We start from the raw sequence: 27,169 nt of genomic DNA, 5'->3' as shown, positions 1-27,169 counted from the left end.
AGAGGGGAACCGCAGAAGAAAAAGATTGGAAGCTACAACATGGGCCGTACTTTCTGGTCAATTCTAGTTCTTTCTAAGTCAAGTTCCCTTCTCTACTAGGAGCCCAGTAAGAAAGTGACATAGGGCAGGATCCTGACTTCTGATTTCTCCTCAGGGCAAACTCCCATCTGCTAGCTAAGCAAGTCTTTACCACCATAAGGCCAGTAGGTTTTCTGGGTGCCTTCCTGGGTACTGGAAAAGTCAGAGGAGCCATGTCACCCTGAGGAAGTCACTTACTTCTCGAAAGACTAGAAACTGGGCCTCAGTTTTTGCAGAGGAAAAATGAGGGAAGTTAAACTGGTTGATGGATACACATGCACTTTCTCCTTTATTTATACATCATGTAGAGGATTATTTTATACATCTAAACTATTTAACAGATGTGGATTAATAATCAGGGGATTAATTCAGTGATCTCAGTTCCTTTAACTGTGAAAATCAAGTGTGCTTTGACGTGGACCTTGCCCAGTCTCACTGAAATAACGGCTTAAAGTCAGATTACAGGTGAAGCTGCAGAGAGTACGGTAGAAAGAGTTCAAGCTTTGCATTCAGACCTGGTTTGGAATCCCAGTTCCATGATGATTTTAGATAAATGACTTAGATAGGTTTCCCACTGACAAAATTAGGATAATAATACCTCCCCAATAAGGGAGGTCATAGTATACATAAAACATCTACTGTAGAGTTTGACAAGTAATAGGTGGTGCTCAATATGCAGTCATCACCAGCAGTATAGACACCATTGATGAAAGGTACTGAAATTAAATCATGGGTGGATTATGTTTTAGACTAGGGAGGAATTTTGTAAAGTAAACTAAGCTTCCAGATGAAAAGTTGGGAAATTAAGCTTTCAGACAAAGAACGGGTTGGAGTGTGGTACATTTCAAACAATTCTATTCAGCAAACATATATGGAATGAAGCACCATGGACATATGGGAAAATGTCCTATAATCCCTGTTCTCCCAGAGTTCAGAGTCCAGTCTAGAAAATAGACCCTTTTTTTCTGAGCATTGCAAGTGCCAAGAGAGAGGTAAGTGCAAGGTGTGGGAGCAGCCGTCCAACTGGATGTCTTAAAGGAAGAAATTGGGACTTCACCTGATGTAAAAGAAGAAGACTTAGAGCAAGTTGCACTTAGTGTGTGTTCACAGGGGAAATTCAAGTTGTTTTGAAGATCTAAGTTGGTCAAATGAAAATGGAAGGAAGGTATTTCAGGGAAAAGGGAATGTACGAGGAAGCCACAGAGGCAGGAAGTAGCAAGGTGTCCAAAGCCTTGTGTTGTTTGGAATAATGCTGAGCCCAGTGAGAGTAAAGTATGGAAAAACAGTGAAAAAAATGAGGCCAGGAGGGTCAGAGCATGGAGGGTTCAGGTACCACACTGAGGGGCTTAGGGGGACTGTGAGCCCAAGAACAGGAGAAATTCAACAAGTGCAGAGACAGATGGATAGTCACATGTCCAAACATAGGATCTGGCAATTTCACTGCTAGGTATATACCCAAAAGAATTGAAAGCAAGGACTTAGATGTATGCCATGTTCATTGTAACATTTATAATGAATGGCCTACAGATAGAAGGAACCCAATGCCCATCAGCAGATGAATGGATAAGCAAGATTAATGGAATATTATTCAGCCATTAAAAGGAATGACGTTTTGATAAGACAGCATGGATGAACCTTCACAACATTATGCTAAGTAGAATAAGCCAGGCACAAAAGAACAAATAGTACACAGTTCCAGTATGAGATACCTAGACTCGGCCAGTTCATGGAGACAGAAGTAGATTAGAGGTTACCAGGAGCTAGGCAGGGAGACAAGGGGAATGAGGAGTTCCTGTTTCAGGTGACGAGAAAGTTCTAGAAATAGTGTAAACTGGTTACACGACACTGTCAGCATAGTTAATGATACTGAATTATACACTTAAAATCAGTTAATTCCCTAATCCTCTAGTTGGGGTCTGTCCTGCCCTCCTCTGTCTTTTACATGAGTGACTGAGCGACAGCCAGAAAGAGAGGAAGCGCACTGGAAAGATGGCTGTAGCTGTCAGAAGCATAGGCCAGGACAGAGGGTCCAGGCCTGAGAGGCGGTGTGGAGAGAGCGAGCGAGCAGGGGAGAAGATGAAGGAGGAAAGAGAGAGATGCTGGTCAGTCTGAGGAGGAGAGAGACATGCTCAGGGAAGCAGAGGCCTCAAGTGAGCAGAGAGGGAACTGGAGCCGGTGCTGCAAGGGAGCAGGCAGAGGGAGGGCCAGAGGGGCCAGATGCAGAGGGAGGCCGAGCAGGGCCAGGAGAGAGTGTGCGGAGAGGGCAGCGAGGTCAAGAACGGGAGAGAGAGCTCATTAGAGTGAATGGGGCAACCAGTGAAATCAATCACAAGAGAGTGAGAAAAGATGGAGGTTGGGGGAATACGCTGGTGTCCACAGTGAGCACAGCAAGGTCCGTGCCGGGGCCAGTGCTGCAGGGGAGCGAGTGTGAGCACAGGTGTGATTGGGGTAGGGACATAGGGCAGGAGCAAGAGTCAGAAAACCGGGTGCTGGAGGTGGGGGGCAAATACTACTGGACAGAAAAGGCAAACTGGGGGGCGAAGCCTAGAGGAGAGATGGGGAAGGTATGCTTGCCTGCAGAGGAAGGAGGCAGGTGGGCAGGCGCACGGGAAGTCACGGTGTCCACGTCCCCAGGTTGTGTGCTGACGCTCTCTCCCCTGCACGGGGGCAGTGGCTGTCCTTGCCCAAGCAGTTTTTCTATAAAGAAATGACATGCTCTCTTTAGAATTGTGTCTTACTTTCTCTCTCCACGAGGTTTGAGTATATACTGTCCTCAATGTCTGTCCTCAAAATAAACAAAAAATAGAGCTGAGGCCTGACCAGCCAGGGTGGGGGTTATCCTGTTCTCTTAACTTGCTGTAGCAGCTGCCCTGTTTCCCCACTCTTTAAGTTTATAAGACTTCAGTCAAGATTTCCTAGAGTGGGATTAAAGTCCAGAACCGAAGCCCAGTTCTGGTGAATACTTTGGGAAAGGGAGGTGAGGCCTTGGGATTCTATGGGGTATCCACATTGGAATGAGCCGTCATTTCCTGATTTGTTGCTAGGTGATCCTTAAAATTTCATCTGAGCCCTATCTTTGCAACTAGTTTTCCAATTTCTGCAAGAAAGAAAGAAGAAATTGTGCCTTCTACCACTTTATACCCAGCCCAGAACACAAAGTAAGGAGGATTTCCACAGTGCTGGGCATAGGAAATTCTTACTGATGTTGCTATTTCATTGATTCCTGCAGCATCGTTATCATAAGCATCCTTAACGAGTGGGTAGCCATAATGAGGCCAGAAGTGAGGGCAGTTCAGGACAAAAGGAATTCATGGACAAGAGCTTTGCCCTGTGGCAGTAAAAGCAAACGTATAAACATTAGGAAAGATCACTGCTTAAAGACCCCGGGGGTTATGAGCACAGTTGGAAGACTGCTACACTGCCTTGGAAGCCCTAAGCAGCTCGCTGCCTGCCCCCTGGAGTGGCTTGGCTTTCTGGACTCCCAATATCCCTGTCTTTTCGCCTAGTTCTTTTCAGCCCATGTTTGAGTTCCCCCTGTCTGAAGAAGGCAGCCTGAGAAATGGAGACCCCCACCCCAACTGAGCATCTCTGGGGAGCTGACAAAAGGACCTTACTGACTATTTTGGTGCTTTGCACTTTCATTAATGTGAAAAAGTGCATTTTCTCCATTGATTAAATTGGTATAATCTGCAAGCAGAGGATGGGATAGCTATGATGGGATGACAAATATTTTTACTTGTAGAAAGGAAAAGCTTATGTGTAGAAATGAGAATTTGAGGAATAGCATGAAGAAAGAAAAAATGGGAAATTAAGCTGAGGTCTGGTGTGCCGCTCCAAACACCCTTCCCTTCTTTCCTGGCTCCTCTCCACTCCCAAGCACACAGCCTCAAGGGACCACGCAGTTTCCAGCTCTGTATTCGAACCGTAGGAGGGTTCCTGAAGGAATTTCTGGAACATCATAATAATGGTGACAGGAGGTTCAAGAGGCTCTGCCAATTCTGTCTTGAGCAAGGCCTGATCTCTTGGCACTGGACAGTGAGAACTGGGCCACCACAGCAGCCAGGGCTTCGGAGCGCTCGGTCTGCGCGCGACACTTTGCTGAGGGCGTCGTGTCATCGTTTTGCTGCCTGCTCACAGCGATCCATGTACTATTACATCTGACAGATTCAGAAACAGAAGGTTAGACACGTGTGACTTGCCAACACTTCCCAGCTAGAAAGTGGCGTAGCCAGGATGAAGCCAAGTCTTTCTGATTCTAAAATCTGAGATTTTAAACACATCGCTCAATGTAGTCCCCTATCAGTATTAGACTCAGAGAGTGCACAGAAAGTAGGTAATTAAGAGACAAAACAGAGACTCCAAATGTACTCGACCCCTCTGGCTTTGACAATAAAACCCACATTTTAATTTATTTTATTTCCTCCTTATTGGCCTCTTTCTTTCATTCTGCCTTGGTAGATATTTAATCCTTTCACTAGCTGGCAGTATAAATGGGCAAATAATAAGATCTCTGATGTTTAGTTTCCCCATCACAAAGATGAGCCCTCCTCCGATCACTGCTAGTGAGAACGAATGGGAGATCTGCCCGCTTTGGTAGCTTTACCTCCTCAGGCAGCACGAACAGGTCAGAGGCTTCAGAATCAGGCAGACCTGATCCCAGATCTCCCCTGGTGAATTAAGCCTGGCCCTGTACTTCTGGAGGCAAGTGTGTCTCAAGACCTCAGTTCACCAGAGGCCCCACTACAGGCTGTTGCATATACTGTACAGTTGTCACCATAGGGGACTGGTTCCAGGAACCCCTGCAGATGCCAAGAGTCATGGATGCTCAAGACCCTGATATAAAATGGGGTAGTATTTGCATATAACCTAAGCACATTCTCCCCAATACTTTATTTATTTTTATTTCTATTTTATTTGTTTGTTTATTTATTTAATTATTTGAGACAGAGTCTCACTCTGTTGCCCTGGGTAAAGTGCTGAGGCATCATCACAGCTCACAGCAACCTCAAACTCTTGGGCTCAAGTGATCCTCTTGCCTCAGCCTCCCAAGGAGCTGGAACTATAGATGTCCGCCATGACACCTGGCTACTTTTCTATTTTTTTTTTTTTTTAATAGAAATGGGATCTCACTCTTGCTCGGGGTTATCTCCAACTCCTGAGCTCAAGCAATCCACCTGCCTCGGCATCTCAGAGTGCTGAGATTACAGGCGTGAGCCACCCCACTGGCCTCTCCCAAATACTTTAAATCATCTCTAGATTATTTTTAATGCCTAATACGATGTAATGCTATAGAAATAGTTGTTATACTACGTCGTTTAGGGACTAATGACAAATAAGAGTCTGTATACGTTCAGTACAGATGTAATTCTTTTTCAGATATCTTAGATCCGTGGTTGGTTGAATCCACAGATGTGGAACCCACCAATACAAAGGGTAAACTGTGTCTAAATGTTCTCTAGTAAGCGTTTGTTAAACGCTTCATTCCTGCGTCTTCTCTCCTAGCATCTGCCTGCTCTTCTGCCATCGGAACTCCCTGACTGTGCCAGCCTCTAGGCCATGGAGAATGAGCTACCAGTCCCACATACGTCTAGCAGTGCCAGTGTCACCAGCAGTACCAGTGGGGCCAGCAGTGGCTGCAACAATGGCAGCAGTGGTGGGAGTGGCCGCCTCACTGGCCCCCAAATATCTGTGTACAGTGGTATCCCTGACCGGCAGACCGTGCAGGTAAGACTCTTATTGATCCAGGAATTGTATTCCTTAATCTTATTCGGGGATAGCCAGGAGGAGGTCTTGGCATGGTCTGGCAGAATAACCTGGGTAGGGAACACTCTGGAATGGGCATAAAGGAGTGGGTATGTATTTGTGTACAGATAGAGGAGGAGAAGTGATCCGAGATGTGTCCAGTCAAGGAAGTTTGGAGAGAGGGGAAACACTTAGCAGATCAGAAAAACCCCTTTCTTACCTGATGGTTCAGATCCTAGAGGGCTGTCGGGGAGGAAAGCTGTGTGGAAATGTAAAGAGAAGACAGAAATAGCAAACAGAAGGAAATGGCCAGGAGCTGCTCAGTCACAACCCAAATGAAGCAGTCACAACCTTGCAAAGAACAAATCAAGTTTTCCAAAGACTGAGAACCAAAAAGGAACCTCCAGACAATCCTTTGTCTTTGCAACTTTTTACCTTCTTCCCTAAAGCAGCAGTTTGCAAAGTGTCATCCGTGAGGCCTCCCAGATGATTACACAGTGTTCCAAAATGGAGTCATGACCACCCATTGCTGTCTGCACCATACCAAGCCTTTTACATAATTATCTTCTTCTCCTCCAGCTGTGAGAATGTTTATTATTAGCTACAGTTCTGTAATTGAGACTTTGATGAAGCTCTGCACACAGCTGTCCTCCCACGCCAGAGAGTGGTGATCGGTAACCTCACTGGTCACAGGTCCCGGTCTCCTTCTTGGAGCAGTTAAGGAGAGCTGGGTGGACCAGGCACTACTACCAAGGGTGTGTGCAGCAGCTGAGTGTGCCCGCTCCCCGCAGGTGATCCAGCAGGCCCTGCACAGGCAGCCGGGCACGGCAGCACAGTACCTGCAGCAGATGTACGCAGCCCAGCAGCAGCACCTCATGCTGCAGACGGCGGCCCTCCAGCAGCAGCACCTCAGCAGCGCCCAGCTCCACAGCCTGGCGGCTGTTCAACAGGTGAGGCAGCGGTGACCCGACGCTCATGCCAGCGGCTGGGGTTGTGAGCGTGAGAAAGGAAGCAGGGCTTGCCTTGAGAACACCACATGAGTCCTCCTGGAGTCCTGTGAGGTTATTACCTCCTGTTGGCAGCTGAGGAGCAGAGCCCATGGTCTCAAAGCCAGGGAGTGGAGCACTGGGTTCTCACCCGCCCACCCCAGGGGAGAAGTACCAGGGAGCCTCTTTCTTTGCTTTTTTTGTTTGTTTGTTTGATTTTTTAGACAGTTCTGTGCCCTGGGTAGAGCACCGTGGCGTCATAGCTCACAGCAACCTCAAACTCCTGGGCTCAAGCAATGCTTTTGCCTCAGCCTCCCGAGTAGCTGGGATTATAGGTACCCGCCACAACGCCTGGCTAGTTTCTTTTATTATTATTTTTAGTAGAGATGGGGGTCTCTCACTCTTGCTCAGGCTGATCTCAAACTCCGCAGCTCAAGCATTCCACCCGCCTGAGCCTCCCAGAGTTTGCTAGGATTACAGGAGTGAATCACCACAGCATGTCCCTGCATGTCCAGAAATGGGCCAAGGATTCCAAGGGGGCATCCACAAGCAAGGGCATTGTCCATTTAACTTGTCTGTTGTTAGTCTCTCTCCTCCTTGGCTGAGAAGAATACTTCATTCATTCATTCATTCATCCATTCATTCATTCAACAAAATGTTTTATGCCCCTACTGTATGCAAAGTTAAATCAAGTGCTGGGTATACCGTGAACCCTGACTCCTCGGAGCTTATACTGAGGAGCCATCAAGTAAACAGGAAGCAAAATAGCCAAGGAAACATAATATTTAAATAACTAAGTTGTGATAAGCTTAGTGAAAGAAAAGAACAATTGCTGTGACTGAAGCACCAAGAGGAAGCCCTGCCTCGGTGGTCAGGGGAGGCGTGTCTGCTCGAGGAACACTGCCACTGACATCTGAAGGCTGAGAAGCTTGCAGGGGAGAAGGGCAGTTTGGACGTTCCAGACAGTATCTGGAAACTCTCATCCTGTGGGCCGGGGCCGATGGGCAGTGGAGGCTGAAGGCCGCAGCAAGAGCAACAGAGTGCTCAGAGTGATGCTCAGCCTTGCCAGGCCTCTCAGCTAACAGCAGCTCTCCAGGGTAGCTACTGCTATTGTCCTCATCTTACCAAAGAGGAAGCCAGGCTGCTTGCTGAAGGTCACATGGAGGAGGCTGCTGTCCCTTCCTCTGGCCTGCAGTGCCTCCTTTGGAAAACAAGAGACCAGGAATGACTGGGGTGGGCTGAGACTCTAGTGAGAGTTTGCTCTTTTCTAGGCGAGCCTGGTGGCCAACAGACAAGCGAGCACTTCAGGCAGCAATGTGTCTGCACAGGCCCCAGCCCAGTCATCTTCGGTGAGTAGGATGGGGGAGCAGCAGGCAGAGTCCACACCTTGGGGACCAGCTCCTTCCTCCTTGTCTAAAATGCTCGTGAGTTCCCAGACCCACTTGTGGTGAATCTTTAGGCATGCTGAATCATGGCTAGACTCCTGTTCTTGGCAGAACAAAAAGAATGCATACTTCTTCTAACCCTTAGATTCGTAATGCCCTGTCATCTTTCCAATGTCAAGGCTCCCTGTTGATAGCACAGCTCCCTTAACATTGGACCCTCCTGCAGCTCTGCACCAAGGCACTGGGGAAGTACCCAGGCTCAGGGACCACAGATGGCCCTAAGGGAGGCTGAGTAAATGAAGGAAGGAAACAAACGAAGGAAAGATGTAGATGAGAGGGACACAGCCTCCTGTCTCCTATTGCACGTCTCTCTCATCAGATCAACCTGGCCGCCTCCCCGGCAGCAGCCCAGCTCCTCAACCGGGCTCAGAGCGTCAACTCCGCAGCAGCCTCAGGCATCGCCCAGCAGGCTGTGCTCTTGGGCAACACATCTTCCCCAGCCCTGACTGCGAGCCAAGCACAGATGTATCTAAGGGCACAGATGGTGAGTGCCCACAGCCTGGGCCACAGCTTGGGGTGGGGGTGGGGGGACAGAGGCAGAGACACTGAGAGATTAGAGAAGGGTGGGGAGGCAGCACTCAGGCCAGGGGCAAGAGATTCAGGGAGGGATAAGGAAGGGGCCTGGAGGGCTGAGTGTTAGCTTTGGTGTAGGCTCAATGACTCACAGAGGGTGGGGCTCCAGGCTGACACCCCTGATGCTGCTTTTTTCTCCCCCTAGAGTGAAAAAAAATTGTCCCCTACTTATCAGAAACTACTCAAAATTTGGAGTGCACAGTACAGGGTGCACGCCCAGATGGTTCTGGACCCTCAGACATGTGAGATAGGCAGACACATACATGTCCATGCGCTCTACAAAAGTGGGATCTTCCTGCTGTGACAGTCCTTACAAGAAATGACCACCTCTAACATGGGAGCCAAAGGCGCATTACAGGCCTGGTGTGAAGGGACAGCCAGCTTCAGGGCACACTGCTGACTCCATTGCCCTACCAGCTGGGCCCCCATTCTGATCAAGGCAGTGGGCCTGTTTGGGCAGAACATACTCAGGATAGCACCAGCCCTGGACAGGCACACCTAGAGTCTCTCCTTTGCACCTGTCCCTACAGAGGTCCTTAGGAACCTAACCTTATGCATTTCTAGGATTTAGAGCAATTTCCTGAGAAAACAGAAGCACACTCCCTGGGAGGCAGTAACATATCCCACGGTGGGCTCTCATACCTCCCACTCCTCCCATTCCTTGAAGATTCCTCCCTATAGCCCCTTGACACATCTTCCTGAAGACAATACAGTCCTACCCCTCCCTTTGCCCTTGTGGCCAGAACTTGACACTGGGACTTTTCTGGTCTTACTTCTATACTTTTATTCTTGGCTCTGGTTCATCCTGGAGGCACCTCCCCATTCCCAGGGAATACCCTCTTAGATGCACAGCATGAAATAGACTTCCATCTCCCTAGGGCACTACCCAACCACATCGTGTCACTGTCTACTGCCCTAGCTGGGGGAAAGCACCTGTCAGGATACCAGCATATCGACAGTTTCTGATGCAGAGCAGGGTTCATGTGGAGGTGAAGGTGTCACGCAGAGAACACCATATGACCTACACTCCTGCAACGGAGATGCAGACCCAGCACAGTGTAGTTCCTCCACTGATGTCTCTAGCCCTGCCCCCCAATCTAAATTGACTAGAACTGTGATCCTCAACCTAATGTCACGCCCTTTAATACAGTTCCTGTGGGTCGCAACCCACAGGTTGAGAGCCGCTGGACTAGAATATGACCAAAAGAATACATCGAATTGATCCCCTGTGGAGGGGGATCTTGTTCAGGCTCAGCTGTGGGTTTAAGAGGGGGTTAGACCTTGAAAATGATCCTAGGGCAGCTGTCTCAGCCCAAAGTCTCTGCTGCTCCCCAGAGTGCTGAGAAGATAATAACTTCAGGGTGTCCTGGGAATCCTGGTCCCCTCTAGGATGAGCTCCTCAGAGAGGGTTCTGAAGGAAACTCAGCTTTGGTACAACCCCAGAGCGGCTCTCTCCCCAACAACCCCGCCACTGACCAGCCTGGGTCAGGATGGTCTCTCCCTCTGTCTCCTCCCCAGCCTTCCCCATAACTGCTCTCAAGCCAAACTGTCCTGTCCTGCGGCTGAGCCCACATCGGGCAGGTAAAAGGCGCCTCGTTTCCTGTGATTCCAGGCCCAACCAGGTAACCTGGTGCAGGTAGCTAGGAGCCTAGGCGGCACTGTTCCTTTGTCCCCTCAGCTCATCTTCACGCCCACGGCCACCGTCGCTACTGTGCAGCCTGAGCTCGGCACTGGCTCCCCCGCCCGGCCCCCCACCCCCGCCCAGGTGAGGACTCCATGCTTGTGGGAGCTCGTGGGGGGGTGGGCACCACTGTAGAGGGGGACTAATGCTGGGATGGGCGTAAGCCCTGGAGGAGCTCTGGATCTTTGGAGAGGCTGGGACCTTCTAGGAAAGCAGGTCGGAGATGGGGCATCCCAGCGCTCCCAGGCTCGCTCTTTCATTCCTGTACAGTGGGAATCAGCTCCTCTTCATCCTGTTTTGTTCACTCAAACATAGCTTAGGAGCCAGAGAGCAGCGTGCTGGGGCCAGCATGATTGCCAGTGACGAGTGGTCAGTGCTACCCCCCCACCCCTGGGTGCGCACGCCTTACACCCTCCCCAGTACAACTTACTCCATGTTGCTGCTTGGCGAGTGGAAGTCCCGCTCTGGTTGCACATGCTAGCCCTGCTAGGATTAGGAAAAATGGTGTGGAAAAGAGAGCAAAGATGTGTTCCCTCCTCAGGCTGGGAGCACAAGGACCCTAGTGGCTGTGAAGATTCTGTGGACAGCAGGGAAAAGAGCACCCTCCCACTCCACCTCCCCACCCACAGCCACAGAATGGGACCTTGGAGCCCCAGAGCCTGGATGGCTTGGTAGCACAGCCTCTGTGTGTCCAGCAGAGGGCGCCAGGGACCAGGGTGAATAAGGCGCTGGCTGTTAAGCTTACAATGAGTACAAGATAATCTTTTGCCTGGTGGCCCTGATGGTCAATTAACTTTCACTTTTGCCTTGGCCTTTTTCACCATGGGAAGGCCCATGCTCCACCTGTCTGGGAATGATTTCTGAGTACGCTTCTGATCCTGAGAATTTGGGGAAGGAGGGAGGCCCCAGGAGGAGGGAGAGGCCTGGCCTCACTGCCCTTGCCTGCTCAGTCTAGTGTCTTCTGCTAATGGGTCCAGTCACTAGCAAACTTCCTTGCCCTCCTTAGAAACCACCTGCTCCTGGTTTCTCTTTCAGCCCCTAACTCATTCTCTCTCCCTTTCTCTCTGATTTTACAATCCACTATCCTGTTCAGCCACTCCTGGGTCCATCCCTAACTCTGCCTGCTCTTGGTTGTATGTTGGGGTATTGCTACTACCCGCATTCTCTGGACTCCCATAGACCCCTCTTTTCCAGGTACAGAACTTGACCCTCCGAGCACAGCAGACACCAGCTGCAGCAGCTTCGGGCCCTCCGCCCACTCAGCCTGTCCTGCCCAACTTGGCCCTGAAACCCACGCCTGGCAGTAGCCAGCCTCTGCCTACCCCATCACAGGGCAGAAACACTGCTCAGGGTTCCCCCGCAGGTGCCAAGCCTGGCATAACTGACAGTCTGATGGAGCCACTCAAGAAAGGAGATGGCGGCAGCAGTGTGCCAGGGAACATGGAGGGCCGGGCTGGGCTCAGCCGGGCGGTTCCTGCTGTGGCTACCCACCCCCTCATTGCACCAGGTAAGGGCTCCAGGAAGAAGGAATCCCAGCCCAGAAAACTCAAGATTGTGGGTCAGAAGGAACTTTTCAAGCATTCCTTTTCCCCATAGACTTGCTGAGGTACCAGCCATGTGTCTCTTTGCCCTGTCCCCATCTTGAGGTCTTCATCAGCTCCCGATTCTGTTTCATGCTTATAGTCTAACTTAAGGAAGGAAGTCATCAGTTGGAATAAATGAGTCCTTCACAATGGGCACAGGGATGAATCTTGGCGTACACAAGCACAGTTCATAACCTTGAGTGAGTGGGAGGTTGGCAGTGGAATATTTTGAAATTCTCTAAGATTCAGCAAAAAGGACGGGGGCTACCCAGAAGTGCGTAGGAGCTACACAGGGAGATGGGGAAGTGGAAGGCTTATTTTCTCATCATGCAGCAGATACTTGTTGATTAATATTGGCCTGTCATGTTGCCAGTTCTAAGCGTGCAGAGATAAATGAGACTTGGTCCCTGCCCTACAAGGAGGGCGCACTCTAGTTGAGGAGATCGACAATCACAGTGCAGTAGGTTGTGGTAAGTGCTATAATACATCTAAGCTCCGACCACTGCAGGAGTACAGAGGAGCTGTCTAGCCTTGAGGAAAGGAGCCAAGAAAGGCTTGCCAGGGACAGGGATCCTTGGAAATAAATCTAATAGATTAAAAAAAATCCAGCAGATGACTTGTGAGGCAAATTCTGTGAACGGATGAATCAGTATTCCCTGGCTAGACTCCCTTCCCTGCCTGCTGAAACTCCCAGCACTGCCTATTGTGGGCATTTTTTAATGGGAAAATCTGCAAGAGCCCTGGAAGCCAGAATTAAATCAGTCTAGAGAACAAGACCAAGCTGTTAGACCACAGAAATAAATAGAGCAGTGGACCACACAGCTTTACATTAAAAAGAGTCACCCTGGGGTGGCGCCTGTGGCTCAAAGGAGTAGGGTGCCTGGCCCATATCTTGGAGGTGGTGGGTTCAAGCCCAGCCCCAGGCAAAAAAAAAAAGAGTCACCCTGATCATATCCCTGAGACATCCACCAACACTCTGTCCTCATCCAGACCATTTTACTATCCAATCTAAGCTGTAGTTTTCTCTTGAGAACATTCATCTCAAGAATATATATGTGTGTATATATATATATATATATATACATTTTTTTTGAGAGAGAGAGTCTCACTATGTCACCCTCAGTAGAGTGCGATGGCATCCCAACTCACAGCAACCTCAAACTCTTGGGTTTAAGTGATTCTCTTGCCTCAGCCTCCCAAGCAGCTGGGACTACAGGCCACAACTCCTGGCTATTTTTTGTTGTTGTTGTTGCAGTTGTCATTGTTGTTTACCTGGCCCAGGCCAGGTTCGAACCCTCCAGCCTTGGGGTATGTGGCTGGCACCGTAACCACTATGCTATGGGCACCAAACCTTAAGAATATATTTTAATATATCTCGGTCAAAATATAATTTTTTTACCTAGGGGAGTATGGAATCAAAAGAGGGGCTTCAGATATGTAAGCAAGTCTGTTTGATTTAATAAATTCTATTGTAGGACTAAGTACCAAGTACATTGTGGATAGTCGACTCACTGCAGACAGGATGGGTCAGAGATGCTGTCCTGCAGAGGAAGGGGCACAAGAGTCTTAAAACATGAGCAAATTACCCAACGAAGTACAGAAGGGCATTCCAGGCAGAGGAAGCAGGGCGTATGACTCGGAATTGGGAAGAAACCCAGTCAAAGTCCTTTATTAACCTTTCTGAGGCTTCAGAAATCCCCCAGGGACATAGGGTCAGCCCCTGCATTCCAGTGGTCACTGCTGAGCTAAGGAAGGCGCCTCCCTGCAGAGGCCTCACTGCCCTGGGCTTCCAGATGTTTCTCACTGTCTGGCATTGCTTTCCCCAGAGACTGGGCCAGCCTCTTCCTTTTGCAGAAAAAGAAAATGATACTCAGAAGAGTGAAGACTGGGGGATCTTTCAGTGTGTGGGTAGCAGTTTGGATTAGAGCAGGGCCCCTAAATGAGCATTTCCTCAATGTTCCCATTCAATGTGCATGCCCTAGAGCAATGTCAAGGCCCTCAGGACTTCCTGAGAACCCCATTCCTGCTCAGGCCAAAAATGTAACCTCTTTCTAAATCTAAGCCAGTCCCCCAAATTCTAAGGATTGTACAAAAGAGAGACCACTTGCAGGGTTCCTCCCAAGCCTATCAGGCAACTCTGAATTCCCAAGAAAACTGAACACAAAGGGGACTGGCACGTACAGAATGTCCAGTGTGCTAGATAACACACACAGCCCTTCTCTAAACCTGGGAAGGAACCCTGGAAGGTAGGTGTTTCTGTCCATTTTACAGCTGAGGAAACTGCAGCTCTGAGGGCTCACCATGCACTTACTACACACGTCACTCAAAGTCACTTCAGTTGTAAGTGGCAGAATCGGCATCCAGCTCCGTATCTGGCTTAGTCAAGTCCTGTGTTCTCAGTCATCGAGCCAGACTGCCCTTCCCAGTTCTTAGAGTAATTCGGGGTCTCCTTGGCCTTTCTCATTCCTGACCCCAAAGCTTAAAGAATTCCATGTAAATATAAAAGCCAGTGAGTTACAGGCTTGAGATCCTTAGGCCTAAGACTGGCAGTACATGGCTGTATTGCAGCACAGAAACCAGCAGCGCCATAGAACTTTCTATGGAGCAGCTGTGAACGGCAGTCCCACAAAGACCCTCCTCTCCCCAGAGACACAGTCAGCAGGCCTTGCATTGTTCCTGCCTCCCTCCGTCCAGTCCTATTCTTCCTTCCTCTCCCACCCCTTCCTCTCTGTGAGCCCTGTGGTTCCATCCCCCCTACCCCCCACCTCCCACTTGGTAGGCAGCTGGAGGAGATTTAGGAGCAGCAGATCCTCTTAGGGCCTCTGGAACAAAAAAGACTGAAATCATTCTTAGGACCTGATTGGGGGGGGGGCAGCCTGGAGCAGCACCTGTCTTGGGCTCCACAGTTCCCCAGGCTGAGGTGACTTCTGGCCTCCTGCCCAGCCAACCCACTGTGAAGGAACCAAATGAACCAAGGAATTGGGGAGCAGGAGAGAAGAGCGTGCTTGTGCTTGTTCATGTGTGTGTGAGAGAGAGACAGAGAGAGAGCGGGGAGAGCATGCAGCGCATTTTTTTGTTTGTTATTGGAGCATTTTTTGAGCTGGCTGGCTAAATGCCCCTGGGGAAAGTAACCAGTGGAGACTTGTTGGGGTGAGGGGGGGCGTGAATAGCAGAGAGGAATGTGCTCTCCTGGGGGCTGTTTCCCCCCAGAGCAGGCAAACCCTCCAGTCCCAGCTGGGACCGCTCCCACTGACAGCTGTTTGGGGGCAAAGCCCCTCCCCCAGGGCAAGCTCCCTGCTGCTCCTGGCTCCTGTCACCTTGGCAACCAGCTTCTTTAGGCTCTGCAAATAGAAAAGGTCCCTTATGCCCAGAAAAGGGATGGGGGGGGCGTGGGTGGGGGAGGGGAGTAAGGGGCGGAGAGCGGAGCCTAAGAGGTTGGGTTTTGGAGGGGAAAGCAAAAGGTCTGACTTTGCCCTTGGAGACATGAGGACTGAATAACAGAGGGCGGGAGAGGGCAGGCAGCAAGGGCCCTGTGGCCTGGCTTGCAGGGAAGCTGAGTCCTAAGGGAGCTGGGCCACAGGTCTAGATAGGAGGCTTGTTCTTGGAGTCCTCATGCTAGTGGATAAGCTCCAGGCTTTGGGTGTACACTCAGGCCCAAAGGTGAGGAGAAAGTTGCTGACCGGGAAGGAGATGCTATGGGTCATGGAAAATCTGGGTCCTTTTCACCCAGTGGGGCCTCCAGATGCCAGGGCTTTGTTCTGTATCCCCAGCCCGCTTCAGGTCTCAGCTGAAGGCAGAGCATTCTGTGTCGGGAAGCCCTGCCACAGGGCTGCAGAGGGCATTCTGTGTCAGGGAGCAGCGGCTTCTCTCTCCCAGAGCCTGGATGAGGTGATGCTGCTGATTCTAGGGTTCTTGGGAACCATATCTCCCTCCAAAACAGCCTCCCAATTGTGGGGTAAAAATACACTTTTACTTAGAGAATCCAATAAAAACAAAAGCCCACAGGTGGGCCTGGTATCTAGCTGGAAATAAAAATTCCCAGTAATTTTGATATTAAAATCATGGAACCAGCCAGGAAGGTTGTTTCAACTACCACAATAGGACCAAATTAGATCTAAGAAACTCTTCTTATATTCAAGGGGGGAAAATCCTTAAGGTAGAGGCAATTAGTGGAGGAGTTTGCATCCTTCACCACATGTATGTGGATGCATGGGAAAAAGGGAGAGAGGGAGAGGGAAAGAGAGAGAAGGAGAGAGAGAGAGGAGAGAAAAAGGGAGAGAGGGAGAGGGAAAGAGAGAGAAGGAGAGAGAGAGAGAGAAGAAAGAGGGAGAGGAGAGAGAAAGGGAGAGAGGGAGAGGGAAAGAGAGAGAAGGAGAGAGAGAAGAGAGAGGGAGAGAGGGAGAGGGAAAGAGAGAGAAGAGAGAGGGAGAGGAGAGAGAAAGGGAGAGAGGGAGAGGGAAAGAGAGAGAAGGAGAGAGAGAGAAGAGAGAGGGAGAGGAGAGAGAAAGGGAGAGAGGGAGAGGGAAAGAAAGAGAAGGAGAGAGAGAAGAGAGAGGGAGAGTAAGCCAACTGCAGAACACAAAGGGACTTAGAATTATTGGGCATATCTTCTTTCCTGAAACTCATCACCCTAGGCTTCTATTACACTATTTCCCTGGTCACTGCCAGCTAATAATAATAATTACCATTTAATGAACAACCATGTCCCAGGAACTGTACTAAATACTTTACCTACATACCTCACTTAACCCTAACAATGATTATTCCATCTCACAGATGAAAAAGATATAGCTCGGAAAGAGTGATTAACTGTCATCCCCAGAGTTTGTCTCTTAAATTGTTCTGTTCAGCACAACAAATATTCCTTTAGCGCCAATTATATGCCATGCAGGGTGGCGCCTATGGCTCAGTGGGGAGGGCACCGGCCCCATATACTGAGGGTGGTAGGTTTGAACCCAGCCCCAGCCAAACTGCAACAAAAAATAGCTGGGCATTGTGGCAGACGCCTATAGTCCCGGCTACTCGTTGCTGAGGCAAGAGAATCGTCTAAGCCTAAGAGTTGGAGGTTGCTGTGAGCTGTGACTCCACGGCACTCTACCTAGGGCAATAAAGTGAGACTCTGTCTCTAAAAAATATATATATATGTGTGTGTGTGTGTGTGTGTATATATACACATGTATATATATAAATTCTGTGCCATGCATTGTCCTGGGCACTGGAGGGGCTACAGAGGGGGACAGAGTTTAAATTCTGATAGAGGTTATGGAAACTTGAGTTATGCTTTGAAAAATGAGTATGTTTCAAAAATGGAACAGAAGGAGGATTAGCTCAGCTGGCGCTAGGAAGCACCTAAGCTCAGAGCGGCCATGTGCTCATGTGGCCATCTGTGTGTGTGGAGGGGGGGGGGACCTGTTCCTCCTCCTTCTCCCTTGCCCCACTGCCATTACTGGGGGTCTTCCAAGAGACTCAGCCCTGTGCCCCTTGGTGTTTCACTCCTAGACGAGCTTGTCTGTTCATACCTTTCAGACACCTATGCCCTTCTGCTGACAGACTCTCAATATGTGTCCATCCCTTCCTCATCCCCTCTTCCTGTAGATTTCTCCCCGTCTATTGGATATTCCTACTTGGGTATCACCCTACCTGCCTGCAAGTTTTTTTGTTGTTGTTGTTATTGTTTTGATTTGGAGAATCCAAAACCAACACAAAAACCAAAACCCTGAAAAATCAAAACCCAGTTCCCTTTCCCAGTTTCTGGACCGCTGTCCGTAATCGTGGGGTCTTCCTGCACCCCTGGCTCACAGAGTTATTCTGAGTTTATTTTCCTTCACCAGGAAGGCAGAGTGTCATAGTGGGAAAAGAATGGAATTCAGAGTTAACCTGATTTCAGGCCCCAGTTTCGTCACTTGTTAGTTTAATGACCATAATCAAGTTACTTCATCTCTATAAAGCTCAATTTCCTCATCTATAAAACGGAGGTGATTGTATTTCCCACAGGCTGTAAGGATGAGTGAGGTGGCTGGGAAAGGACCAGCACAAAGTAAACTCGGGCTAGACATTTGTTCCCTCTCCCTCCTAGTCCCACCCTCCATCACCACCCAGCTTATCACCAGCTGGTTGCCAGGTTCTGCTGACCCTTCCTCTGCACTGGCTCCCCGCCTTGCTCAAGGCCTGCTGACCAAGCAAGGCTTCACTCATCTCCAGGGCTAGAATCTCAGAGACTGCATTAGTTCCTTCTTGTTTCAAAACCTGCACACTGTCTTTATGTCCTACTTGGTTGTTGAAATGAACACCTAGTCTGTAGTAAAGGTTTACTAAATAGCATCGTAATCACTTCTGGCAGACAGACTCCTACGGGACCTTCAAGACCTTCCCCGAATTGCCCACTGCACCACCCAGATTGCTCAGGGCTTCTTCATGCAGACCCTCTGTTACTGCCAGGCAAATATGCTCTAGTCTCTTCTCCCTTACTCCTTACCCCTGTGACTTACTTGGCCTGTCATATAACTCTTACCTCCTGGCATAACAACCCCTCTTTGTTGTCCATCTCTCCAAGATTTCCTCCACGGCTCTCAACAGCCTGCATCTAATACAGAAATACAGGCTTACTATAGTAATTTGTGCTTGCTGGTATGTGTTACTCAGCCACTTGCATCTTTGAGCTTTTGATACGTACAAAGCACCACACCTCATCTGTCAAACGAAGTCAGATTTCCCGTAACCTATGGCGTTGTAGAAGTCACTGGAAACTACTCTCAGTTCTTGCTTGTAAACTAAAAACACTGCTTGATTGCCTCATTAGCTTATTACTACAAATAAACAAAATTCAAATGATAAAAATTCTTTAAGAAGTTCAAAGGAACATACAAACGGCAAATGGTATTTTAAGAATAGCTACCATTTACTGAGCTTCTGCTAGACACCAGGCATTGAGCAAAGGCAGTGAACCTCTTTGTGACAGCTACCCTATGTGGTATGTATCACTGATAGAACAGCAAGGCAAGATCCGGAGAGGGTCAGCAATTTGTCTGAGATTGTACAGCCTATAGGTGGCAGAGTCAAGATTCAAACCCAGATCTGACTTTGAAACTCATTCCTTTAACCATTTATGCTGAACAGAGTAGACACAGAGATGCAGATACCAGTTTCTTTTTTAATGCTCCAAGCTGCTTAGCCAAGAATCCTGTAGACATTGGGTATTTGGGAGTTTTGCAAGAGGGCTGCAGAGCCAGCTAAAGACTTTAAGGCATATATACACCACAGTAGAGTGGCCCCCTGCCATTGGCAATCCTGTTTTTAGAACTTAGTTTCCTCTTACAGGGAAACTTCCCTTAACTCTACAGTCCTTCAAACTCCTTCTGACCCTAAGCCTGGAGGGAATGTACCATGGAAAGTTCATGTAGTTATTGTTTTGGATTTTTCTAAAAAGAGCTTCCTGTCTATTTATGTATATGTGAAGCTCTGTTCTCCAGTCAACCTCAGTCTCAGTTACTTCCTGAAGTCTGATCACACAAGGTATCTTTCAAAATGAGCAGCCTTTTGAAAGTGCTAGCATAATTTATTTTTAAGAGACAGGGTCTCACTATGTTGTCCAGGCTGGCCTTGAACTCTTGGGCTTAAGAGATCTCACCTCAACCTCCCAAAAGCATAAATTAAATTCTCTCCCCACAAGCTCCCCATAGCATAATTTAGACACATAAAACTGACTTCTCTCCCTTAGCCACCCTGGTCTTCAAGTGTACCAGATGGCTGTAGATCTCTGAACGCACTGTAGTATTTTATGCCTGAGCCTTCCCGTATGCTGTTCCTTTTGTTATCTTCCCAATTCTGAATCATGCTAAACACTTACTCTTCCTCTCTGCTTTCCTTCTAAAGCTGAATACCTTTTTCTATGTTCTTTATTTATATTTTTTGTTGTTACCCTTGGTAGAGTGCCGTTCATAGCTCACAGCAACCTCAAACTCTTGGGCTTGAGCGATTCTCTTGCCTCAGCCTCCCAAGTAGCTGGGACTACAGGCGCCCGCCACAATGCCCAGCCACTTTTTTGCTGCAGCTGTTGTTCATTGTTTTAGCTGGCCTGGGCTGGGCTCGAACACACCAGGCTGGGTGTATGTGGCCGGTGCCCTACCCACTAAGGTACGGGTGCTGGCCCTTTTCTATGTTCTTAAAATCATATCATAACTCTTACTAAATTATGCTGAGAGTATCTACCATCTCTCTCTTTTGCTAGATTGCAATCTATTCTAGAGACCATGTTTTAGCCAGCACCAAGTGTACGTAGTACTTGGTCTACAGTAGGTGCTTAATAAATGTTGTTGAGTGTATGAATGGTTGAAAGTACTGTATTTTCCCTTGACTTTCTACATCTCAAATACTAACGGTTGTAAAAAGCTATTCCATTTCTCTCCCATGGGCATCCTCTCCCCTACAGTCCAGTTAGTTCCAAACCCTAGTCGGTGACAGAGGACTGCTAGACACCAAGTGCGTGAGCAGGCCTGCAGCCTATGACTGGGTGCTCGCAGCTCCCATAGACTGTGGGAGCTCATTTCCAGGACAGTGAGCTGGGTCCTGCCTGCTTCAAGCCTTGAGAACAAATTGTATAGGAAGCCCACAAATGGAGTTCTACCATTTTGTCTTTCTTTTTTTTTACTTTTTTTTTTTTTTTTTTTTTTTGGTTATTGGCCAGGGCTGGGTTTGAACCTGCCACCTCTGGCATATGGGACCGGCACCCTACTCCTTGAGCCACAGGCGCCACCCACCATTTTGTCTTTCATTCAGTCATTCAACAATATTGATTGAGCATCTACTAAATCCAAGATATTTGGGGAGAAACAAAGGAATTACATAAATTCTGCCTACTAAATGATGTGATTCATTTACTGAAATAACTATGAGATAACTATCATCCTTACCCCCATTAAAGATGATGACACAGCTCAGCGCCCATACCACAGTGGTTCCAGCGCCAGCCACATACACCAAGGCTGGCGGGTTTGAATCCAGCCCAGGCCAGCTAAACAACGACAACTGCAACAAAAAACAGCCAGGCATTGTGGTGGGCACCTGTAGTCCCAGCTACTTGGAAGGCTAAGGCAAGAGAATTGCTTAAGCCCAAGAGTTTGAGGTTGCTGTGAGCTGTGACAGCACAGCACTCTACCAAGGGCGACATAGTAAGACTCTGCCTCGAAATAAATAAATAAACAAAATTAAAAAATAAAGATGATGACACAGAGAGGTCAAGGAACTAACCCAGTGTCACACAGTTGGTAAGCAGCAGAGGATTCAAACTCAGGCATTTTGATTCAAGAACCCACACCTGAGTGCTGGCACCTGCCTCTCTGTGGCGGTGCAAAGCCTAGAAACTTCGGTGAAAGCTTAGAGAAAGGGAGGAGGCCTCTCAGCTACAAGGGTTGGGGAATGACAACTAGGATTTGATTTGTGGCACTCTAGAGCAGTGGTTCTCAACCTTCCTAATGCCGCGACCCTTTAATACAGTTCCTCATGTTGTGATGACCGCCCAACCATAAAATTATTTTCGTTGCTATTTCATGAAAATAAATAAAAATAATTTTATGGTTGGGGTCACTGCAACATGAGGAACTGCATTAAAGGGTCGCGACATTAGGAGGCATTAGGAAGGTTGAGAACCACTGCTATAGACCAAACAGAGTCCCTGATGGGTTTTGGTCAGAGATAAGATCTGTGCACTGGGGAGATTGGTTTGCATTCTATCTACAAGATGAATTATAGCGAGAAGAAACTGGAATCAGGAAGACCATTTAGAAGGTCATTGCAATACTCTAAACAAAGGCTCAATTCCTGTAGCTCAAGTGGCTAAGCCGCCAACCACATACACCAGAGCTGGCGGGTTTGAATCCAGCCCAGGCCTGCCAAAAAACAATGACAACTACAACCAAAAAATAGTCGGGCATTGTGGTGGGCACTTGTAGTCCCAGCTACTTGGGAGGCCGAGGCAAGAGAATCGCTTAAGCCAAGGATCTGGAGGTTGCTGTGAGCTGTGATGCCATAGCTCTCTACCCAGGGCAACAGCTTGAGGCTCTGTCTCAAAAAAAAAAAAAAAAAATCTCTAAACAAAAGGATTGTTTTGACCCAGGACAATGCTGGAGTAAAGTCATGGTCTTTGCTTTTTATTTACCTCAAAAGGTTAAGGAAGTATATTCCCACAGACACACTACCTTGGGGTCTTTGATCTGTAACTTATTTAAGCCTTATGAGTTTTATTTCCAGCCATGGTGCATACCAGCTTCATTTGTCCTAAAATGACTGCCTTCCACTTTCCATACACAGAGCAGGGGGTGGGAGAGGCTGGGCTGGGGAGAAAGCACAGGAACGGAGGCTCAGCCAGCAGCTCCCTCGCCTAACATTTGGTCAGACAAATATGTATCGCCCCTCACTATATTTTCTATGTTCTATAGCAGCATTTTGTTGTTGTTGTTGTTGTTGTTGCAGTTTTTGGCTGGGGCTGGGTTTGAACCTGCCACCTCCCATATATGGGGCTGATGCCCTACTCTGTTGAGCCACAGGCCCGCCCTCTATAGCAGTATTTTGTAACTTTTTTTTTTAATCTCACAGCACATTTGAACCTATAGTTAAACTTTTGTGGTACACTTAAATTATATCTATTTTAAAAAGAGTAAAAAATATATACTTACTGTGCTTTGAACTTCTGAAAATAATTAATGATCTTTTAAAAACTTTTGCAGCACATCAGTTGAAAATCACTGCTCTGTATTTTAGAAACTTTTCCCTCTCTAACCTTTTCTCTACCTTATAAATCCTGATTTTAAATTATTGTCCTACTATAGCCACCTCCATCAGATTATAGAGCTGGCAGAGATTTGTGTGACCACCTGGCACAACTCTCTTGTTTCACAAATAAAACTCAGAAGCCCTGAGAAGGAAGAGCACCTTGTCTCGGGCCACATAGCAAGTGTGAGACCTCTTATTGTCCCTGGCCTGCTCCAGCTCCCACTGCAAATGAGCAGTTTCTAGAATGACTCTGTGTTCCAGATGCAGGAATCCATGATTCTGTGTTAAGAGATAAAATGGTTTGTACTTTCAGTGACAAGGCCTATCATTCTCTGATCATTGTGCCTGCTGGAGCCTACCTAACAAGGCACCAGATGGCATCTGCAGTGTCTCTGGGTGTCTTATCAGCAGTCTGCTCAAGAATGCCTAATCGTAAAGTTTGCCTGATTAAGTCTCTACCTGGTTAAATTCTGGGCTATTTGCCATGAGATTAGGAGACAAGGGTTAGACTGGGGTCAGGGGCAATTTCTAATCACCATATGCCTGCTGGCAATTTCCACAAAGGTTCCACCATCACCTCGAACCCAGCATCCTTCCCTCCACTCCACACTGGTGCTCAGGTTTCCTAGTCCCACCATCCAATGTCAGCCAGACTAAGGCCCATGGGCCATCTGTAGTCTCTCGCTGATGGCAATGGCAGTCACCGTGTCACCAAGGATCATTTTGTCTTTCTTTTGTAACACCTCTCATTTCTCTCCTTCCCAATCCTGTTAGAATTCTGCTTGGAATTCCATGTTGGGCTGTGAAGAGAGAGTTGGAAAGTTGCATATAAATAGAAAAAATTCAAGAAAGAGGGTGCCTCACCTAACTCATTTTGAAATCTGCTTACTTTGCACCTGTAGCACCATAGGATTCTTTTAAAATGTTACCTCAGCATGCAGAATTTGCCTGTATCTTTATTGTTTATGAGCCTTTGGTTGTAAAAATCCATTACGAGCTTCTAGCAGTGGACCTCTGTGCATTCGCACAACACAGCCTCTTTCTGCTGGCTCATAGATGGCAAGTCTCTGAGGAGGGTAGTTTTGGGGCAGGACAGATTCAGCTGAGCTGCTCTCATCCTAAACTAGCTTGGATTCCACTAGACAGAGAGTGATCTGCATGAAGATAGCCTTTGAGAGCTTATCAGATGCAAGGCACAAACTAGGTGCTGAAGGGTTGCTAAAAAATACAAGAATCCTCACCTCAAGAGTTACCCTGATTAAAATGGAAGAAGCAGCAGCTAGCAACACATGACAAAAAATAAATTCCAGATCAGGACAATAAGTTTATTTACTAATTATAAATAAATAAAGTCATCTTCTGTCAGACACTTAGGTTCTAGATAAAGAGATACATGATAGAGTCTGACTGCAATGGGGTTCACAATCTGAAAGGGAGGATAGACAATAAACGATTAAAACTCATCTTGATAAGCCTTGTTATGATAGAAGTAAACCAAGGATGCTTTGCAAACCTAAACCAAGACTGAAATAACATTTGTGATTGTATCTAGAAATGACTGAGCTCGACTGTGTGCCAGGCACTGTGCTATGCACATTGTCTTTTCTTTTTCATTTTCTTTCTTTTTTTTTTTTTATTGTTTGGGATTCATTGAGGGTACCAAGAGTTAGGTTACAATGATTGCATTTGTTAGGTAAAGTCCCTCTTATAATTTTATCCCACCCCCAAGAGGTGTGCCCTACGCCATGACCTTCCATCCTCCTCATATCCCACTCTCTCATGTTTTATTTCACTTTTTAGAGACAGGGTCTTGCTTTGTTGCCCAGGCTGGAGCGTGAAGTCCAATTATAGTTCACTACAGCCTTGAACTTCTGGGCTCAAGCCATCCTTCCACCTCAACCTTCCAAGTAGCTGGGATTACATGCACCTGGCTTGTTTTCTTTTGTAGAGATGACGTCTCGCTATGTTGCTCAGGCTGGTCTTGGGCTCTTGGCCTCAACCCATCCTCCATCATCAGCCTCTCAAAGTGCTCGTTTTATTCTTGCAGTTTTTTCTTATTTTATCCTTACCGGTTTCTGGACAGAAACTATTCTTTCCATTTTTAGGTTAGGAATTTGAGGCTGGGAGAATAACTAGCTTCAGGTCCTGCTGGACATAACAAAAGGAACTGAGAGTCCGGCCCTGGTCTGCCTGCTTTGTCTGGAGAAGGCCCACAAAGCCAGAGGATGACGAGGACCAGCCATGCAGAGCTAGACTCGGGGGTGGGGGAGGACAGGTACTGCAGGCAGAGAAACAGTGCACGAAGGGCCTAGAAGAGACAGAGAACACGGAACACTGAGACGCCAGTGCTGCTCTGAATGGCTGGAATGGTCACAGAGGCCTTCACAGAGGAGATGAGCGTTGAGTTGAGCTTTGAGGGACAGCCCAAAGAGCCCAGGGTCTCAGCATGGGAAGGAAGCAAGAAGAGGAGGGTGCTGGGCTTTGGCTCTAAGTGAAAGACAAAGGGAGTGAAAGCAAGGTACCTTGAGTTTGGGGAGGCATTTTTATTTAATGTGGGAGGAGCACAGTTGGCAGACACAGCAGGTGAGGTGCAGCCATGCTGTCTAACCTGGCCTTTCCCCCTTCAGCTTATGCTCAACTGCAGCCACACCAGCTCCTCCCACAGCCATCATCAAAGCACCTGCAGCCCCAGTTTGTGATCCAGCCGCAGCCGCAGCAATCTCGGCCTGTGCTCCAAGCCCAGTCCCAGCCCCAGCTCGCCTCGGTCTCTCCCAGCGTGGCCCTGCAGCCCGGCTCAGAAGCCCATGCCATGCCACTTGGGCCAGTCACACCTGCCCTGCCACTGCAGTGCCCCACTGCCAATCTGCACAAGTCTGGCAGCAGTCAGCAGGGTCACTCTCCTATACCAGACCCTGAGCCTCAGAATGGACACCCTGAGGGCATATCCCACACCCCTCCACGCAGGTTCCAGCATGCATCAGCTGTCATCTTGCAGCTACAGCCTGCTTCCCCAGTGGTGAGTAAGCTGATTCCAAGGTCCGGGGAGCAAATGGGGAAGCCACAGCTCAAGAAATCCCACAGGCCTTCCTGAGATATATTTCCTAGTAGGCTTGAAGTCATCACTGTGTGTTCCAAGAAAGAAGAGGGCTCCCCCTAATTTGGGGGTGACTAAATCTTAAAATCCTTGCCTGCTACCATCTATGGGAACGGGGGAAGCATCCAAAACTACAGAAGTGCTTTATGAGATCTCTCTATCCTGTGCCTTACAGCCCCCACAGTGCACCCCTGATGACTGGAAGGAAGTGGCACCTGGTGAGAAGAGTGTGCCTGAGACTCGGTCTGGCCCATCACCACATCATCAAGCCGTTGTCACCGCCATGCCCAGTGGCCTGCCTGTACCCAAGAACCCCAACATCCAGCAGTCCTCAGCTCACGGTATGCAGCATACTGGGGCACTGGGGCAGGGAGGAAGTGGACCTTACCTGCCACCTGGCACATTTCACGTGGGCACGTAGAGCGGGAGGGCAAACTACTGCAAACCCAAGAAGGGAGCAAGGCTGCTGAGTGGTCGGAAGCAGAGGAAGAAGGGAGGCAAGGGATCAAGAACACAAAAAGGGAACCCAGGAGATATGAGAGTAAAAGGGTAAAGAAGGAAAAGGAGAGTTGAAAGTTCTAGACCCAGACTCAAAGTCCTACCTGTCATTGTATCTCAGATGTATCTCCACGTACGTGTGCCAGGCTGAGAGTTGATACAGGTGTCCAGTTGTTACAATTCTCTGCTTCCTTTAGTATGAGAAGGAGTTTTTGAAATTGGAAATATGGCAAATGGCTACTATGTCACAAATAAAAGGGAAATGCCTAAGGGGAGCTTGAAGGGGATTCAGCTCACAGACAGCATCTTTGCAAGAACTGTGCTCAGCCCTGCAATCCCATCTGTCTGTGAGGGCTCCATTACAAGTGGACTTCTCCATGGCTGGGGATTCAGGAGACTCGGCTGGATCCCTTCACCCTGATGGGAGAGTCCCAGCAGTACCTCCGCCTTCTGCAGAGATGCATTTGCTCTCCTTTCCCTCTCTGCCAGTTTGCACAGCAATCTCGGCCTAGATCTCAGTGACATTCTGAGCTGTGGACTGCCTACAAGGCAGGGAGGCTGCTAAGTGCATAGTGACTGGGGGTGGGGAGAACCAAGAGAAAAAGAGTTTGGAAATTGAAGGGAAATGAAAAGTAAAATACTTTGGAACAAAGAAGGGCAAAAAGGTTACAATTTGTTCTACAAGGAATAGAGGGTGGAATCAAGGGAAAGGAAAGCAAAAG

General features: G+C 48.3%; 1 protein-coding gene across 2 annotated transcripts in view; it reads left to right on the top strand.

Annotated features, from left to right (window-relative positions):
- The window catches only part of PHC2 (polyhomeotic homolog 2), a 106,937-nt gene that overhangs the window by 49,827 nt on the left and 29,941 nt on the right, over positions 1-27,169 (top strand). For both annotated transcript variants that reach the window (XM_053575756.1, XM_053575755.1), the window contains exons 2-9: positions 5,581-5,802; positions 6,612-6,770; positions 8,078-8,155; positions 8,571-8,735; positions 10,503-10,589; positions 11,700-12,012; positions 25,483-25,871; positions 26,125-26,290. In XM_053575756.1, coding sequence (XP_053431731.1) covers positions 5,635-5,802; positions 6,612-6,770; positions 8,078-8,155; positions 8,571-8,735; positions 10,503-10,589; positions 11,700-12,012; positions 25,483-25,871; positions 26,125-26,290 — 1,525 coding nt within the window. In that variant the 5' untranslated portion in view covers positions 5,581-5,634. The remainder of the gene's footprint in view (positions 1-5,580; positions 5,803-6,611; positions 6,771-8,077; positions 8,156-8,570; positions 8,736-10,502; positions 10,590-11,699; positions 12,013-25,482; positions 25,872-26,124; positions 26,291-27,169) is intronic.

This window comes from Nycticebus coucang, chromosome 22 (genome assembly GCF_027406575.1).
Source record: "Nycticebus coucang isolate mNycCou1 chromosome 22, mNycCou1.pri, whole genome shotgun sequence".
Taxonomy (NCBI): Eukaryota; Metazoa; Chordata; class Mammalia; order Primates; family Lorisidae; genus Nycticebus; species Nycticebus coucang.
Note: the sequence above shows the minus strand (reverse complement) of the source record. Positions and strands in the feature narration are given on the sequence as shown.